This window comes from Umbelopsis ramanniana (genome assembly GCF_025399195.1).
Source record: "Umbelopsis ramanniana AG unplaced genomic scaffold K450scaffold_7, whole genome shotgun sequence".
NCBI lineage: Eukaryota > Fungi > Mucoromycota > Umbelopsidomycetes > Umbelopsidales > Umbelopsidaceae > Umbelopsis > Umbelopsis ramanniana.
Window position 1 is genome coordinate 23,430 of NW_026252093.1, and position 16,693 is coordinate 40,122.

The window sequence follows — 16,693 nt, forward strand, 5'->3', positions numbered from 1 at the left end:
GGTCGTTTCGGGCTAACATGTTCTTTTATGACAAAAACAACAGCAGCTTCATAAGACAACTAGCCACGGCAATAATACATCTCATGTCTTTTGAATATAGATATATATATTTATATACTTAAAAGTCAACGCACTTATTTGGACATCTATGTAAATAGTATGGGTTAACACTTGTTGAAGTCTGTGAAAATACTCTGGGTGCATGGAACTTACCATCATCTTGACAAACTCTTCGTAGTTGATTTGGCCATCACCATCGACATCAGCTTCACGGATCATCTCATCGACTTCTTCATCAGTCAACTTTTCGCCTGTTAAAGAAAAGAGTGAAGGTTAATACGAATAAAGCAATGTTATGGATGCACGAAATTATATACGCATTTTTGTAACTTACCAAGAGAAGTCATGACGTGGCGCAGTTCTGCGGAGGAGATGAAGCCGTTACCGTCCTTGTCAAAGACCTTGAAGGCTTCTTGGATCTCTTCTTGAGAGTCGGTGTCCTTCATTTTTCTGATAAAAAATAGATTTGGTTAGGGAGTTCTTATGCGTAGGATCGTAAACATGTATGGTTCAAGCCAAAAATTTTCTCAGCTAATTTGTGGTACGTACCTGGCAAGCATGGTCAAAAACTCGCTGAAGTCAATGTTTCCGTTGCCATCGCTGTCAACTTCGTTGATCTATTCAAGTTTGATAGTTAGTAAACATCAGTTCATTAAACTGTAGGAAAATCGAAAAGAAAGCAGCAAACATGTGGCAAATCAAACATACCATATCTTGAAGCTCGGCCTCGGTAGGGTTGAGGTTAAGGGAGCGCATAACGGTACCAAGTTCCTTGGTGGTGATGCTGCCATCACCGTCCTTGTCGAAAAGAGAAAAAGCCTCTCTGAACTATAGTAAATACGTACGGTAAGTCAGTGTTCTATCCATTACCAAGACCTTGGGAAATCCGAGGACCCATGTAGGCCAAAGGGGCGTCGAGCCAACTTACCTCAGCAATCTGCTCCTCTGTAAGTTGATCAGCCTATGATGTTCCAGATAATGGGTTAGACATATGGAATTATAGAACAATTGAAATGCTTGACGTCAAGTACGTCATCGTCACATTACCATTGTATGGGGTTAAAAGAAAAAGTGATGATCCTTTATTTCGAGGTGGAGCCGCACGCGAATATCGCAGAAAGGCGATACGTCACAAGCGACCTGCCTTGTCGCATTTGCATCTCCGACACTCACAGCCCAATTCATGGTAAAAAAAAATGCCAAGCTTAGAGCAAGAGCGGACTATCTATTACGGCAAACCCTGCTGCTACTCCGCCTTCGTTCGTACCATGACCTTTAGTGCGAAGTAAATGACCCGCACGTTCGTTCAATATCTGTTTTTCACCATCGCTGTTTTGAAACAAAAGAGGGTGGTCAGTAAACGGAACAGTGACATATCCGTCAGATTGATGAAAGTATACATACTGTAAATAGGCTCCGTATATTCCGAGCTCACTAATGACATCGCCTTGGATAAGTAAACCTTCGCGAACCATAATATTTTTCAGCGGAGGTGATCGGATGAGATCCATGAGAATGTATGCATCCAGTCTCTTTCCTTCGAGTCGCTTTAGTTCAATGATGATATCGTCGCCATACAAGTTATTGCCACCACCTTCACGCTGTGGTTTCATAACGTATTTTCCGGGATTGGCAAGTGCCATCTGATAAGCTTGTTGACCCACTTCAGTATGATCCAAGGGATACAAACCAGCAAATGATTCACGGAGCTCGTTAGCTACGCTCTCGTCCAAATACTTTTCTATACGTCCGGGAATGGCTAAAACCTGTTGCACCTTTTTAGCTCCGACGAGCTGATACGCAATATTAGGGCACTTGATGGAGAATGATCGCTCTATCAAGAGTCGCGCAGCCCACTGCTTTTCGGTTGGATGGTCGTCGGGGGAGTAACCTGCACGGAAGTAGGTAACAGCTACTTCGAGTCCATCCCTATTTTGCAGTGTTAATAGCTGATAGAGAGTCTGTTTCATGGTTTAGGCAGACGGCTGCGTCTACCGACACCTACATGATCAAAGCGGATCTCTCTGGATCAAGTTGGCCACGCTCTTCTATATCCGATAACGTACGTCGAATAAGACGAATGTTATGTCTATCAAACAATAGAAATGAGTACTCAAAATGTACTGAGGATAAATAGGTTTGGTGGTTCATACAAAAACTCACTTCTTGAGTAATTGATATTCAATAGCTCGCTGATCAAATGCGTTACGCTCTCCGGGTTGTATGACCATTAGGACGACAGATCTAATATATATCCATCAGAACACATACTCAAGATTCATTTCAGATCTTAGCCTAATGCTTACCCTGGGACATTGTATAAATTATAAGCTTCGGCAATACCTCCAGCTATACCAGAGATAGATGTGTTTTCCGGTAAGTTCTCTGGCTTGATAGTTCCCTTTTCACATTCATAGTCTGTTGCCTGCAAAAGGAATCTAAACGATTGCCAACCGAAGTTAGGTATCACAGTCACAATTGAATTCTCCAAGTATATAGCTTACCGGTGGAGTTCGCCAGCAATGGCACTTAGCCCTCCAAAACTGGATGCAATGGTATTGTATTCCACTTGTTGAATGATAGCGTCCGCACTGTTCCCTCCTTCAGCAAGATGAAGCAAGTAATCACAGCGATGTATTCCAAGAGCAGCTTTCTGTCAATTTGCGCCCATCCGCTGCATTAGCCTATCTAGAGGCAGCGGTCTACATATTAACGCCATGAAGATTACCTACCTGCTTAATTCCTTCAGATCTCACTTTCTTGTATATGTCAAAGAGTCTTTCCATAAAATCATCCACTTCTTTGAGACTAACGAAAAAAGGTATCAGCGTGCCTGACAGGTATATTTAAGATTTTCAGTGCGGTAAAGTTTACATACGTATCCATAATTTCATTCAAGAAAGCGTCGTCTTGACTGAGGTGATGTATAAGCTCATTCCAAGTGGTCTGCAATTTTTGAGCTTTTTCAAATTCTCGTCGCGGGAATGGAGTTGGAAAAAGACTGAAGGGTGCATGAGTGACAGCAGCATTGTTAGCAAAGTGGATTTGTTTATCCACAGTAGGACGAACTACAAGACCGTTGGCAAGGGCATAGTCTATTGCCGCTTCTCGTAGAGTATGTAGACTTTGCTGTGAAAGATTTGGAGGATATGAGCCAGTCATGAAGTTGATCGCGAAAAGGTAGAATAAGCTCAGAACGATTGATGAATAATAGAAGTAACTGCTTTTTTGATTTTTCGTGTCGGTCCTCCAATTCCGTGGTGGTCCAATCCTTTTTCACAAAGCTGCAATGACGCCATGGACTCAAATCTTGCGCAGTGACCATAACTTCCATTCCTTGGCAGGTGCAATTGCAGATATATCAAAAGTGAATAAAGATAGTGGCATGGCTCATAAATTTACCTCTGTTTAAAGAAGCATTTCATTGTGTGGCACGGACATCAATTATCAGCTATGGCACGTCTTGACAAAAAAACGTAATCATTGACAACAAAGCTTTACCGTTGTTGCTGCTAGGATAGTGAGACTGGTGGGCTTTAATACAAAGGTCATGCTTCACAACAGTCATTTTTTTGCATAAGCTTAAACGCCAAGTAACACGTTTGCCCAAAGTGCAAGAACTGGAACCGGGACCTGACTAAAGATTGGTTTCCCGTTTTGCGGAGATGCTTGAACAAAAACTTTCAGCAATTTTAGTTTTGTAGTATTTCAAAACCCTTTTTTCACTCTTGTTTCAGAAAGCATTAATTCCATGGACCTCGTACGTCGTGCGAGAGCTTGGTCGTCAGCTTCAACTGATACCAACTTTTCGTTTGGCTCAGTCGCTAGCACTACACCACTGACTGAGCAAGCGTCCAGTCGCACATACTATGAGCCCCCCAAAAAGAAGAAAGACACCAGTTTGGAATTACTATGGAAACGCTGGATGATAATATGGGTGGCAGCTATTAAAAGTTTCACTCGACGAAAGGAGCAAGCTACTTATACAACTCGCACTTTCCCTATCGTCAGATATCGCAACTCTCCACTGAAAAATGCTCAAACTGGCAAGCCTTTTATTACCAACACTATTCGAACAGCTCGATATACTTTCTGGGACTTTCTTCCACGTCAATTGGTTGCTCAGTTCTCGAAGCTTGCAAACTTTTATTTCTTATTCGTAGCTGCCATTCAGCTCGTCCCCTCATGGTCTCCCACTGGCCGTTATACGACATTGCTTCCTCTCGCCATTTTCACGTCCATAGCAATGGCTCATGAAGGTTACGATGATTGGAGAAGAAGTGTTGCAGACAAACAAGAAAACGCAAAGACTGCAAAAGTTCTTCGAGTATACCATTCTCATGCTGAAGCAGAAACAATAGAATCGTCGAAACGGGCGAAACCGTGGTTAAACCGGATATGGAATCGCCCGATCCGATCAGAAAATCTCGATTATGCAATGAACGACAATTCGAAAAGTAGCCATGTATGTGTTTGGCAGTCTGTTAAATGGAGCGAGCTGCAAGTAGGCGATTACGTTATGGTCGAAAAAAATCAATGGATACCAGCAGATTTAATTTTACTGCATTCACCTGAAGAACAAGGCATGTGTTACCTTGAAACGGCTGGTGAGTTTTATGATCTTTTCTATAAATCGGCATTAGCGAATACCCCTCGAATGTTGCTAATATTTCAACAGCTTTGGACGGAGAGACGAATCACAAATCGCGGCAAGCAAATACATATACCAATTCTTTGCTGTGTACACCTGAAGATCTAGCCGCTTTTGAAGGTATGTTTTAACGTTTCCTTTTCTATATTGCTAGTTACATTTGTTGAATGTTCTAAACCGAGGTCACTAGGAACTGTTGTCACCGAGATGCCAGATCCAAACCTTTATCAATTTGACGGTTATCTCCAGCTTCCAATGCGTCAGACGCAAATCAAAACCAGCTACCCTTTGACTATCAACAATGTCTTGCTGCGAGGTACACTACTGAGGAATACTGCTTATGTATACGGTCTCGTGGCATTTACTGGAGAGGAGACCAAGATAAGACTTAACAGCACCATGAGTCACACAAAATCTCCACGAATTCAACGTGCTGTCAACAGGGCTGTAATTGCCATGTTCGTCTTCTTGGTTGCACTTTCGGCTATGTTCAGCGCACTTTCTATTACATGGAATAAGCGAAATCTTGCTGGAGCGTGGTACTTACATCAAAGTCACCAAGACGAAACCGGCACTGTGTTTCAATTCATCATTCTTTTCAACACTTTGATCCCGATTTCGCTCTATGTTACTATGGAAATTGTCAAACTATTACAAGCATTATACATCAGCTGGGACAGAGACATGTATCATGTGGAAACAGATACTCCGGCACAAGCGCAAACTTGCACTATTAACGAAGATCTCGGGCAAATTTCCTTTGTATTTTCTGACAAAACAGGAACACTCACAGACAACGTTATGGAATTTCGAAAGTGCAGTGTTGGTGGATTCTCTTATACACACGATCCTGCCGAGATTCAGTCCTCTCTTGAACAGCCTCAACCGCAACCTACCCGCAAGAGAAACGGCCATGAACGTGAACAAAGCAAAACAGATCTGGAGAACAATCGCCTATCTCGTATCATTAGGCATGATGGAGAACTCTCTACCTTGTCACTAGCTCGAAGAGTTCACGGCTTGAAGCCACGACAATCACTCAACACCCACACATTGCGAGACCGATTCTTCATGATTGCATTGGCTGTATGCCACACTGCTGTACCTGAAATGAACGATGAAAACTCTATTACATATCAGGCTGCATCTCCTGATGAAGCTGCTCTTGTTTCTGCTGCTCGTGAACTAGGATTCACAGTTGTTGAACGCACCCTTCGATCCATTACTCTCAAGATAAATGGTGAAGATGATCCCATGATAGTCGAAATCCTCAACATTATTGAATTCACTAGCGACCGCAAGAGAATGTCTGTCGTTATCAAGCTACCAACTGACGAAATTGTATTGATTTGCAAAGGTGCAGACTCTGTGATATTGGAGAGAATGGATATTCCAGCTGAAACTCCTGCGCGATCTGAAGATGCATGGGCAATCGAGTCTGTACCTCAATCACCAATATCTCCTCACCAAAATGAGGGCCTTGATGGTTTGAGAGATACCCGCTGGGAATTTACTCGTACAATGGAACATTTAGAAGACTTCGCTACAGACGGGTTACGCACACTCCTTTACGCTTACCGTATTTTATCACCTGCTCAGTACAATGAATGGAACGAACTTTATCAAGAAGCCTGTCTCGCAGTCTCCGAAAGACAGAAAAAGATTTCTAAAACCGCCGAACTCATTGAATGCAAATTACGCTTGATTGGCGCTTCAGCAATCGAAGACAAACTCCAAGAAGGAGTTCCTGAAGCTATTGAATGTCTACGAGCGGCCGGCATGAAGATTTGGATGTTGACAGGTGACAAAAGGGAAACTGCTATCAACATTGGATACTCTTGTCGGTTAATTCACAGCAATTCAAACCTCATTGTATTGGGTGACCAAAAGGATCTGCGTAGCTACATGGAGCAAGCCATTCTCGACCTTCAAAATAATGTGGCTTCCCATGCAGCTTTTGTAGTGGACGGTGCTACCTTGGAGGTTCTTTCACAAGAAGATGATCTATTAGAACTATTTTGTCACCTTGGATGTCTCTCAAGTACGGTCATTTGCTGCCGTGTATCACCGAGTCAAAAGGCTCTTGTCGTCAAATCCATTCGACGATCTGCTCCTCGTGCTGTAACTCTTGCCATTGGAGATGGTGCCAATGACATCGCTATGATTCAAGAAGCCCATGTTGGCATCGGTATCACTGGAAAGGAGGGTATGCAAGCATCTAGAGCATCAGACTATTGCTTTGCTCAATTCCGATTTTTGTGCAAGCTACTTTTGGTGCACGGCCATTGGTCTTATGTTCGTGTCTCACGTTTTGTACTCGGTACTTTTGCAAAGGTGGTCACCTTTTACTTGACCCAAGGCGTATATCAATTTTGGACTGGCTTCTCAGGAACGTCACTTTACGAGTCTTGGACATTAAGCATGTACAACACTTTGTTCTCTAGCTTGCCCGTAATTTCAGTGGGCATATTCGAACAAGATTTGAGTGCGAAGACACTTCTTGCCAACCCGCATTTGTACATTCAAGGACAGTTAAATCAAGCATTTGACTTGCGTATCTTCATCACTTGGGTTACCACTTCAGTTTATCAAGCCATTGTTGTTGTCGTCGTTCCTATAGCCCTGATATCTGGAATGCATTACAAGACTGATGGCGGGTTTCTCTTGGAAGGCGCTCCGCAGATCTATACATTAGGCTGCATAATCTACACGATCATCGTCATCGTCGTAACCTTGGTCATCTCCTATGTCGAGAACCACAATCAAACATGGATATCTCACCTGTTTGCCTGGATAGAGCTAATTGGATTTTTCATTTACCAAATTATCTATGGCTATGCGTATCCGGTTGGAAACAGTCGACAATACGACGTGCATGGTGACTTTATTCGCATCGCGGGGGAACCAACTTTCTGGTTACTTGTCATACTTGTGACGACCGTGGCCATTTTGCCCAGCATAGCTCTCAAGGTTTTGAAAAACACTATGCTCCCCAACGTGACAGCTGCTTTTCAGCAAGCTGAAAAGGACCCGGAGGTTTCGGCTCAATGGGACGAAATAGCGTCAAAGTGGGAGTACGAAGAGCCTGACAATGTCACATCACAAGTTGTAGAATCGCAGCCATAAGATTCATTTGCTGGCTGTTCATCACTGTAATATATACCAATGGATAACTAGCGCGCAATGAACAATCGTGTACAATAGATACCAATGTAGAACTGTTTCCCCCATTAAGACCTGTATCAAATGACTCAACATTTTTACCATACTATTGTTGCTGTGGATCGAATGCACGGTTTCTTATGTAATGGGCATTTGCAAATTCAGAAGATTCAATTCCTTTGTACAATCAATTAAGCAAACGTCAAATTGGCATCAAAGATCCCATTCATGATACACCATCCGCCACGTCTAATCAGCACTTTCAAAATGGCACAAAACCTTGTTACGGTGACGAAAATTTTTCTAAAAAAAATGTGTATTGGGTGTTTTGAAATGATCTACATGACTGAATTTAGTGATGTTCGTGGTGTTCTGTTGGGACGTTGTAGCCGATCAAGTTTCTGCGACCGATAATCTCGCCAACAAGGAAGAAGGTGTAAATTTCGGCAGCGACAACACCAGCCTTGGCGAAGTCACGAAGAGTCAAACCCTTCAAAGCGCTCTTGTTGAGGTTCTTCTCGACATATGAACGGGCTTCTGCGAATTGTTGACCAGAAGGGAAAGACATGCCTTCCTTCTTGTAAACAAGCTTGGCAACTTCAGCACCAACTTTGGTGTTGTAAACTGTAATGCACAGGTTAACTTAATTATCTATCACATTTTGAATTCAGATAATTCAAGAAGGAAACATTACCAATGGGCTTCTGGAAAGCTGTAGACGTCCAATACAATTAGAACCCATAGAGTAAGATTTCAGGAGTAATGAGTAGGACGTAAAATCGTTTAGTATGATAGAATACTCGCAATATTAGAATGAAAAAAACATAGATAGAGCATACCAGCAAGCTTGGAGAAGATTCCTTGAGCAGCACCGGTCAACTTGGCAGACATTCTTCTGGAATTTGAGAGAGAGACAGACAACACATTAAACAAGAGCTGACTATTTACCACCCAGAAGTTGATACCTACGTCATCAATTTTCAGTGGAATTTTTTGAACCTCCAAAAGTAAGGCCATACCTAAAATATCTGGCAAGAAAGTTGTCGAACAGCACAACGTATGGATTACTTTAAAAGTATGCTCCACTGGTTGATCCTTCGTTCCTATCATAACGAAAAGAGATAATGATAAATGCTTGCTTTTGACTCTGTTCAAAGGGGGTTCTCTCGATCTGTTAGTTATTGCTTCATTCCATCTATTTAACAGCCATGGTACACTTGTGATACCAATTCCTATTTTCTTTTCCATATCACAGCGATTTCTGCTACAGGTTGAAATAAACAAACATTACCTAAGATAACTGCTCATTTCGACTAACCGGCAACGGTACCTGAAACTCTCATGATTCACTGTCTCAGAAACAAGCTTTTCATTTGCAACCATAAAGTCAACGAATGTTGTCTCCTTCTGTGATACGATAGCTTGTTATGTGACGTCGGCGCGCCGTACTCCAATGCGCAGCAATAGGCGCTAGTGTTTTGTGTCCTGTACTCCGGTTTAATACATCTCGCCGAAGAATCAAGATTCAAATGGAGACGGTAGATCTGGTAGTTATTGGTACCGGTGAGTTTTCGTAATCCCTGCCATCGAAAACCTTTGCTGCGCTATCTAACATGCTTGTACAAAATGCTTCCAGGCTGGCACGGGCTGGTAGCCGCAAAAACGTACCTGGAGGTTAACCCCTTGGCAGATGTCGTTGTTCTCGAGGCGGAGTCATCTATAGGAGGTGTTTGGGCAAAACATCGACTTTATCACGGCCTCAAATCCAATAACTTGTTGGGAACTTACGAATACAGCGATTTTCCAATGGATCCAGCTACGTTTGGCGTAAAACCCGGAGAACATATTCCTGGCGAAGTTGTCCAAGCTTATTTCGAGAAATATGTAGAACATTTTGGGTTTGGAGATAAAATTCGCCTGAACTCTAAAGTAACGAGCTCAGAGCACCAGACAGATGGATCATGGTTGCTTACCATTGCCAAATCGGAAGGTGGTTCCAGATCACTTCTGACTCGCAAGCTCATTGTAGCTACCGGTATGACTTCACAGGCGTTCTTACCCGAGTTCCAAGGTCAAGAGTCTTTCCAAGCACCTTTGTTCCACTGCCGAGATTTTCTCAAGTACGAAAAAGAGGTACTTCAGGACGGTAAACGTGCAACCATTTTTGGAGGAACCAAGTCTGCTTGGGATGCAGCTTATGCCTGTGCTACATCAGGTCTGCAAGTGGATTGGGTCATCCGAGAATCAGGACATGGACCGACATGGATGGCGCCACCCTTTGTTACCCCTCTGAAAAAGTGGCTGGAAAAACTGGTTACTACACGTTTTCTCACTTGGTTCAGTCCCTGCATTTGGGGAGACGCGGATGGGTACGAAGGTATTCGCAAATTCTATCACGAGACTTGGGCCGGTCGAAAGGTTGTGGATGCCTTCTGGGCCATCTTAGCAGACGATGTTATACAGTTGAATGGATACGATAAGGATCCTGAAACTAAGAAGCTCAAGCCTTGGGTGGATGCTTTCTGGATTGCTTCATCACTTAGTATTCTCAACTATCCCACCGACTTCTTTGATTATGTTCGAAATGGTACCATCAAGGTTCACATCGCAGATATCACCCATCTCTCCGCAAATGCTGTGCATTTGTCCACCGAGGAAATTTTGCCATCTGACTTCTTGATATGCTCAACTGGATGGAAAAGTACACCTCCGTTAAAATTCTTGCCCGAGGGCATTGACGTTCAACTCGGTCTACCCTGGAGCACTGACCCACTGGACCAAGACCTTGTCAAGCGAGCAGATGAAGAGATTCTGAAGCGATTCCCACGCCTTCGAGACCAACCTACGACAAATCCGAAGTATAAACCGCTCAGCGACAATGCTGAGGCTGCAGCACCTCATCCTTTCAGATTGGCTCGGTTTATGGTGCCACCTTCGTTGATCAAAGAGAGATCGATCGCTTTCCTTGGTATTGCAATGACTATTGACACAGCTATTCTCGCACAAACTCAAGCTCTTTGGGCAACTGCTTACTTTAACGATAAGCTATCAATTGTTCCAACCATTAAGAACCCAGCTGGAAAGGATACCGCGGCCGCGGATGACTATGTATCCGATCTGGAATGGGAGACCGCTTTGCACACGGAATTTGGCAAATGGAGATATCCTGGTGGATTTGGTAGACGAAATCCTGACTTTGTGTTTGATGCCATACCGTATGTTGACATGCTTCTGCGGGATTTGGGACTGAAGGTGCATAGGAAAAATGGTATGATCGCTGAGATGTTCGACCCCTATGGTCCGGAGGATTACCGCGGACTCATCGATGAATGGAAGTGTGTACATGAATAAGCAACTCCACCACATCGCTATTGTTACGCAATGATGAAGGGGTTATGTAGCTAAACCATATACCTTATTTCTTCAATGTCGTTAATATTGAGGCTAAAATAAAAATTTATCACGTTGGTATGAGTGGGAAACAGATCGCTCATATTACTTTTGCGAATATGGAAGTGCATGCGTGCGACTGAATAAAATTAAATGACAGAAATCTGTTATTTGATTATCTGATGACCGTGACCAAATCTTGGTCAACAATTTGCATCACTATGTCGGCTTTACGAGTGGTGGCGAGGATTTGTTTGTCGTTGCTTTAAGTTGTTATACCTTATTTCTAACTCGTTTTTGTTCTTTGAAAAACCAAAAAATAAGAAAAAGAAGAATGACAGTCTACTAATTCAATGATCATTCGCAAAGTCTTCAACTGCATAATGAGCACTTGTCACTTGGAGAAACCTGGTTATCAACTTATAATGGTACCGTCAAGGTATACATACCACCTTCTTCAACAAGAGTGAGTTCCATTGACATGCAAACACAAAGAATAATGTTTTCCGTATAACGAAAGGGAGCACTCCTTGGATTGTAACTGGTTAGGTCACCAAAATAGTTACCGTAAGCAAATAAGATAGATAACAAATACGGCGTGTAGACAAGATGAACAAAAAATTAACCCATTGCAATCTTCATTCAATAATGAATGTATAGGCGCGCTATTAATACTGTTGCATACATTAGTGGCATGGATTGATGACTCTCCACTTGACAGAGTCATTTTTACATAAATAGAAGTAGTTAATAGCACTTCTTATTGATTGTGTACAGAGAAAGCAAGAAACAAAGACTGTATGAAGACTGTGTCTGCCGCCACACATCCTGTTTTACGATTTCTTGATACTGAAATAATGTAGGTAACAATAACCAGTATTCATCTCTAACTTGAGAGCTACGCACGAGCCAAGTTTAAATCCAGGGAAATGACAAGGGTGAGCTGTTGGGGGGGATGATACATAAAGCGCATTAGATGTGCAACGGGTTTTTTCTGATCTGACAGGTCAGCAAATTCTAGAAAATAAGATGAGAAGAGTAAAAAGGAAAAGTCAATTTACCAGCAAAAACCCATGAGCTAGTAAGTGGGCTGAGCAAGGCTACACAACATTCAAGTTGCTTGCCCAAAGCGCCATATGTGGCCGCTTAGAACGTTGAATCGATCCTTGCCATGTATAAGACTGCTTTCTTCTTGGCTTGGTGAGACCATTCTCTCATGTCGATCTTGCCTTGTTATGCGTGGTTCCGATTCTGGAGAGAACTCTACTGGGCATTTGTTGACCTGTGCCAGCTACACGCTATAATCTATAAAGATCGCTTTCGGTAAGAGTAATACATCACTGCATCCAAAAGGAGTGAGGCTAAAATGATGGCGAAAGATGCAGACAGACTAAATCGTGAGCTAGTAAAAGTGCGATTCTTTGTCAAGTAAGTTTTAAGGAGAATATCTAATAAGTGATGCAATTTGATAGGTTATACCATCTGCGATGATGCCTGCAACATGACAAAGAAAGAAAAGTGCCCCGTTTGAAGTCTTTCCAAATAATGTGGGTCTTCTCAAAGTCATAAGTCCATTTTGAGATGGATGCATTGTATAGGCCTGCACTTGCACTTGCAACAATCTCCTTAAAGTCTTTCTACAAGCGCTACTCCTGTTTGAGTGCATTCGTCGATCAAAACCCTCTACTATCGACCCCGTCAGCAGGACGCTGATCACTACTATAGTCAAGAACATCCAATAAGAATAAGAAAAGTGAGCTGTTTAGTTCGCATCATATAAATCACAAATAAAAGTGACTTTATTTTGGGACTCTCTCTTCTCCTTCTTCGTAGAATTGGAATTGATCATATCTTCTTTCCTCTGCTCCGCTCCGCTCTGCTTTCCGCTTTTCCCTCTTCATCTAGCTTGTCGTTTTTTCCCTTGATCAAATGGATTCGTCGTCTGCGTCTGGCAATTTGTCTCCAGTGCCTTTGCATGGCAAACTACCAAGTATCTCATATTCCGCTTCCAACAATAAGAATTTCAAGATGCTGCACAATGGTTCTCCAAAGGATGTCAAAGTAGAGTCCTCCATGCACCTTGGTGGTCATATGATGCCTTCTGGATCTGCCTTTGTACCTCGTATGCATCATCAACATTTGCAACAAGACGACATTAACGCTGTTGTGTCACCTCCTTTAACACCATCCACTTCACCAGCCGCCTTTCTGAATGGGAATTTGCATTTTAAGAGAAAGTATTCCGTCGATGTTGGTCCTTTTGGCTTCAATAGCACCAATAGCGCTTCCATCATTCCCGCTGTCAACGCCTGTGTTCAAGAAGACTTTTATAGACGACATTCAACTTGCTCTGATATGTCAATGGATGATTACTCTCATGGAGCTGATCACTTTGGATTCCTAGCAACCACGGACATGAGCCATAATCATGGCATGCATGGTTCTTTGCCATCGCCTCCCCGTGTTGATCACCGCACTAATTTTTCGCAGTTTGAAACACATCCTACGGAGCAGTTTTATCAAGATCACGCTCAGCAAATGCATCAGCTGCAAGACCAAATTCATCATGCTGATCATGTTCAAGGCTCACAAAACTCGCAATCCAAGAGGAAGCCGACAGGCAATCGTCATGTTTGCAAATACCCTTATTGCGGTTGGAGCTTCAAGCGTTATGAGCACTTGAAACGTCATATGCTGGTCCATACCGGCGAACGTCCACATGTGTGCAATTACCCAGGTTGCGGTAAAAGCTTCAGTCGATCTGATAACTTTGCAGCTCACTATCGCACACATACTAGAAGAGCTATGATGCAGCGTAGAATGAGTGCCATTCCGTCAGAGTATGTCCCATCCGACTTGTCCAACAACGCCATGTCATTTGTCAATAATGAAAAATTTCAGGTACGTAAGTTACCCTAATGCTATAGAAAATGAAAATGCTTAAAAGAAAGGAAGTGACATGACACTGACTCTATATCATTGTGATTCCTTTCAGCAGGAGTATGCTACAAATGAACAATACAGCATGCAAGAGCATAAATCTGACAAGCAACAAAATATCCATAGCCCATCATCACCACAAAGCCCAAGTACCCCATCCGCACTATCACAATTGATTGATTATCAACAACATCACGATCAATCGCAACATCTGTATGAAACTCAACCTCCATCTTTTACCAATCTGGATAGGCAATTCATTTCCATGGAAGACCCCATGCCAACAGATTCTTTCATGACCGCTGCTTCTGAGAGACACCATGGTTCCATTCATAACCAAAGCCGGCGATCATCTACATCTGGCAAAGCTTGTGGAAAAGTACATGCATGCCAAGTATCTCATTGCCAAAGAAAATTCAAGCGACTAGAGCATCTCAAACGCCATATGCGCACTCATACCATGGAAAGACCATTCACCTGTTCAATCGAAGGGTGTAATAAGTCATTTTCACGATCAGACAACCTTTCCCAGCACATCAAAACACATCAGAGGCGCGAGATGCGTGCCAATACATTGCCCGAGGATCACACCAAGCCTAGATTCAATAACTCCACTTCACCGGAGCATCAAGTCCGTGAATCCCACGATACCAGTAACGTGAATATGTTGAATATGAGCTGGCATGCGGGCAATGCTAGTTCTGTTGGCTGCTAAGAAAAAACCATAGAAATTGCATCTTATCTTCTTTTTGTTATATACCAGAGAAAAAAGTTCTCTTTTGTTGTTTCCTGCTGGTTGCTTGCGACCACTGTTTTGTCCTTTACTTTGCGCTTCCTTTCCAAACCAAAAATGCCAGTGTTTGTCTTGCTCTCCCTCACCATTTCACAAGTGCCACATGAGTTCCACAATGAAGATCAGTCTTTTTTTTATTTATCATTTTTTGCTTCTTAATTTTTCGTCGTCATTCATCCATTTGCTTTTCTTTTTTGTTTCGCACGTTTTAACCGCATTAAATCCATGTCTATACACTGCTAAAGAAATTTGATCTGTACGAATTGGATGGGTTGCCAACTGAAATTGGGGCAAATGGTGTACATCTTTCTCTTTTTATTATTTCATTTCCAGTGTTTTGTATTTGTTTAGTCTCTGGCGCTACCATCGCGTGGTCGGTATGTAATGCCCCTTCGATCAAGTTCATCTTCTACGTCATCCGGTATCCGACCAGATACTCGTACGGCGTATATTCCTCGTGTAAATTTGTCTAGTTGCCACCTTAGCGTTAGAAGCCGAGTCCATGCAAAATATACAATCTAGTTCTACAATTACCTATGCGCTGCCACTTGCCAACCCAACTTTCGTCTGGTCGCATCATTGCAATAACACTGTAAAGAACGGCGTAGAATTAGCATGAGTAGGTGCGTTACGAGATCAAAAGGCGATCCTTCAAACTGACCCATCAAAGTTGGCACTTGTGCACTCTGCCACACGTTCAACACTTCCTTGCATCCGCATTATATCCTCACAGTTCTCACAACCAGATTCTCTGAACTGTGAGGCATTCTGAAACGTTAAGTGGTTTCGATATGATCAGTATGGGAAATTGTTCGATCAAACTCACAAAGCCTCTATATACCTTTACAAGAGAGCAAAGTAAACAAGCTCGAAGTTGTTTTTTGTCGTGTGGTAATACGTTAGCCATGGCAGGGTTCAAAATGACAGTGGTATGGCAATTGCACAGCAGAGAACTTGGGCCAGTGAAAGACTTTGGGACCGTCAATTTTCAAATCCCGCACTCGGATCTCCCCCTTTTGATAGCTAACGTACGACAGACGACGAGTAGAACGCGTTTGAGGGCATATGCCTAGACTTTATAATACATAAAAGACTAATTGAAGAAATAATTTTCATGGTTGTGATGAGGATTCTACATTGCGGTTTTAGTACTAACATAGAAGAAGCAGGTAACAGAAATACAAGTTTTCACTTGAAATTTAGGTAAGTTATCGCCAAGGCCATGCACTGATGGTACGCTCCAGATTTTTCCATTAAGATTTATTTATACTCATTAAGAGAATGGTTAACTTTTGTTAACACTATCTATCCAGCTGCTACGGGCTTTTGGCGGACATGCGTCACCCGCGACAGACAAAACAATTCACCAAGTACCCCTAACATCCACTTGCAATTAAAGTCGATTTTTATCTTGCGTGGTCTGAGTTTGTTTAGACGATTATATAGAAGGATATATTTTTTCACGAAATGTAATATAGTCTTAAAAAGGCGCCAAAGGATAGGTATGAAAGAGTGCATCGCTTCGCGGTGAGCGTTCTATAGAAGTTGTAATTCAATATCCATACAAAAAAAAAACAACAAGTACAGGTTGTCTGAAGACTGTTTGAACGTTTTGCATAAGGTTCCCTGTTTTTGAATATATGTGGCAAATGACCTTTAGATGTTGGTCTGCAAAGTCGGTAAGGATTTAGATGCAG

At 42.5% G+C, this 16,693-nt stretch overlaps 8 protein-coding genes across 8 annotated transcripts; 4 read left to right on the forward strand and 4 right to left on the reverse strand.

The window, feature by feature from the left end:
- Nucleotides 1-20: 20 nt before the first annotated feature.
- K450DRAFT_224880 (uncharacterized protein) lies at nt 21-1,266 on the reverse strand. The gene is made up of 7 exons (XM_051586287.1): nt 1,108-1,266; nt 989-1,021; nt 769-888; nt 610-677; nt 411-510; nt 214-303; nt 21-146 (listed from the first exon to the last, which is right to left on the reverse strand). Exons 1-7 carry the CDS (start codon nt 1,108-1,110, stop codon nt 135-137), a joined length of 426 nt encoding a protein of 141 aa, XP_051447810.1. The 5' UTR covers nt 1,111-1,266; the 3' UTR covers nt 21-134.
- Nucleotides 1,266-3,222, reverse strand: K450DRAFT_264746 (uncharacterized protein; the record flags this gene model as incomplete). Its single annotated transcript, XM_051592777.1, has 8 exons — nt 1,266-1,389; nt 1,465-1,989; nt 2,066-2,149; nt 2,224-2,304; nt 2,367-2,498; nt 2,565-2,713; nt 2,793-2,868; nt 2,939-3,222. 8 exons carry the CDS (start codon nt 3,220-3,222, stop codon nt 1,266-1,268), a joined length of 1,455 nt encoding a protein of 484 aa, XP_051447811.1.
- Nucleotides 3,223-3,792: 570 nt separating this feature from the next.
- On the forward strand, nt 3,793-7,986 carry K450DRAFT_224892 (uncharacterized protein). The gene is made up of 3 exons (XM_051586288.1): nt 3,793-4,667; nt 4,739-4,831; nt 4,902-7,986. Exons 1-3 carry the CDS (start codon nt 3,812-3,814, stop codon nt 7,835-7,837), a joined length of 3,885 nt encoding a protein of 1,294 aa, XP_051447812.1. The 5' UTR covers nt 3,793-3,811; the 3' UTR covers nt 7,838-7,986.
- Nucleotide 7,987: 1 nt separating this feature from the next.
- On the reverse strand, nt 7,988-9,238 carry K450DRAFT_224898 (uncharacterized protein). Its single transcript, XM_051586289.1, has 5 exons — nt 9,204-9,238; nt 8,843-8,976; nt 8,713-8,768; nt 8,568-8,585; nt 7,988-8,497 (listed from the first exon to the last, which is right to left on the reverse strand). The coding sequence occupies exons 2-5, from the start codon at nt 8,845-8,847 to the stop codon at nt 8,226-8,228; spliced, it is 351 nt and encodes a 116-aa protein (XP_051447813.1). The 5' UTR covers nt 8,848-8,976; nt 9,204-9,238; the 3' UTR covers nt 7,988-8,225.
- On the forward strand, nt 9,153-11,249 carry K450DRAFT_224904 (uncharacterized protein). Its single transcript, XM_051586290.1, has 2 exons — nt 9,153-9,436; nt 9,510-11,249. Exons 1-2 carry the CDS (start codon nt 9,403-9,405, stop codon nt 11,222-11,224), a joined length of 1,749 nt encoding a protein of 582 aa, XP_051447814.1. The 5' UTR covers nt 9,153-9,402; the 3' UTR covers nt 11,225-11,249.
- A 2,663-nt stretch (nt 11,250-13,912) lies between these two features.
- K450DRAFT_154371 (uncharacterized protein) lies at nt 13,913-14,086 on the forward strand (the record flags this gene model as incomplete). Its single annotated transcript, XM_051583961.1, has 1 exon — nt 13,913-14,086. A coding segment is annotated over one exon (174 nt), but the record flags the coding sequence as incomplete, so codon positions are not given.
- A 493-nt stretch (nt 14,087-14,579) lies between these two features.
- On the forward strand, nt 14,580-14,756 carry K450DRAFT_161687 (uncharacterized protein; the record flags this gene model as incomplete). The annotated part of the gene is made up of 1 exon (XM_051584020.1): nt 14,580-14,756. A coding segment is annotated over one exon (177 nt), but the record flags the coding sequence as incomplete, so codon positions are not given.
- Nucleotides 14,757-15,149: 393 nt separating this feature from the next.
- K450DRAFT_224916 (uncharacterized protein) lies at nt 15,150-16,099 on the reverse strand. The gene is made up of 4 exons (XM_051586291.1): nt 15,838-16,099; nt 15,658-15,764; nt 15,531-15,586; nt 15,150-15,465 (listed from the first exon to the last, which is right to left on the reverse strand). The coding sequence occupies exons 1-4, from the start codon at nt 15,901-15,903 to the stop codon at nt 15,344-15,346; spliced, it is 351 nt and encodes a 116-aa protein (XP_051447817.1). The 5' UTR covers nt 15,904-16,099; the 3' UTR covers nt 15,150-15,343.
- Nucleotides 16,100-16,693: the final 594 nt, after the last annotated feature.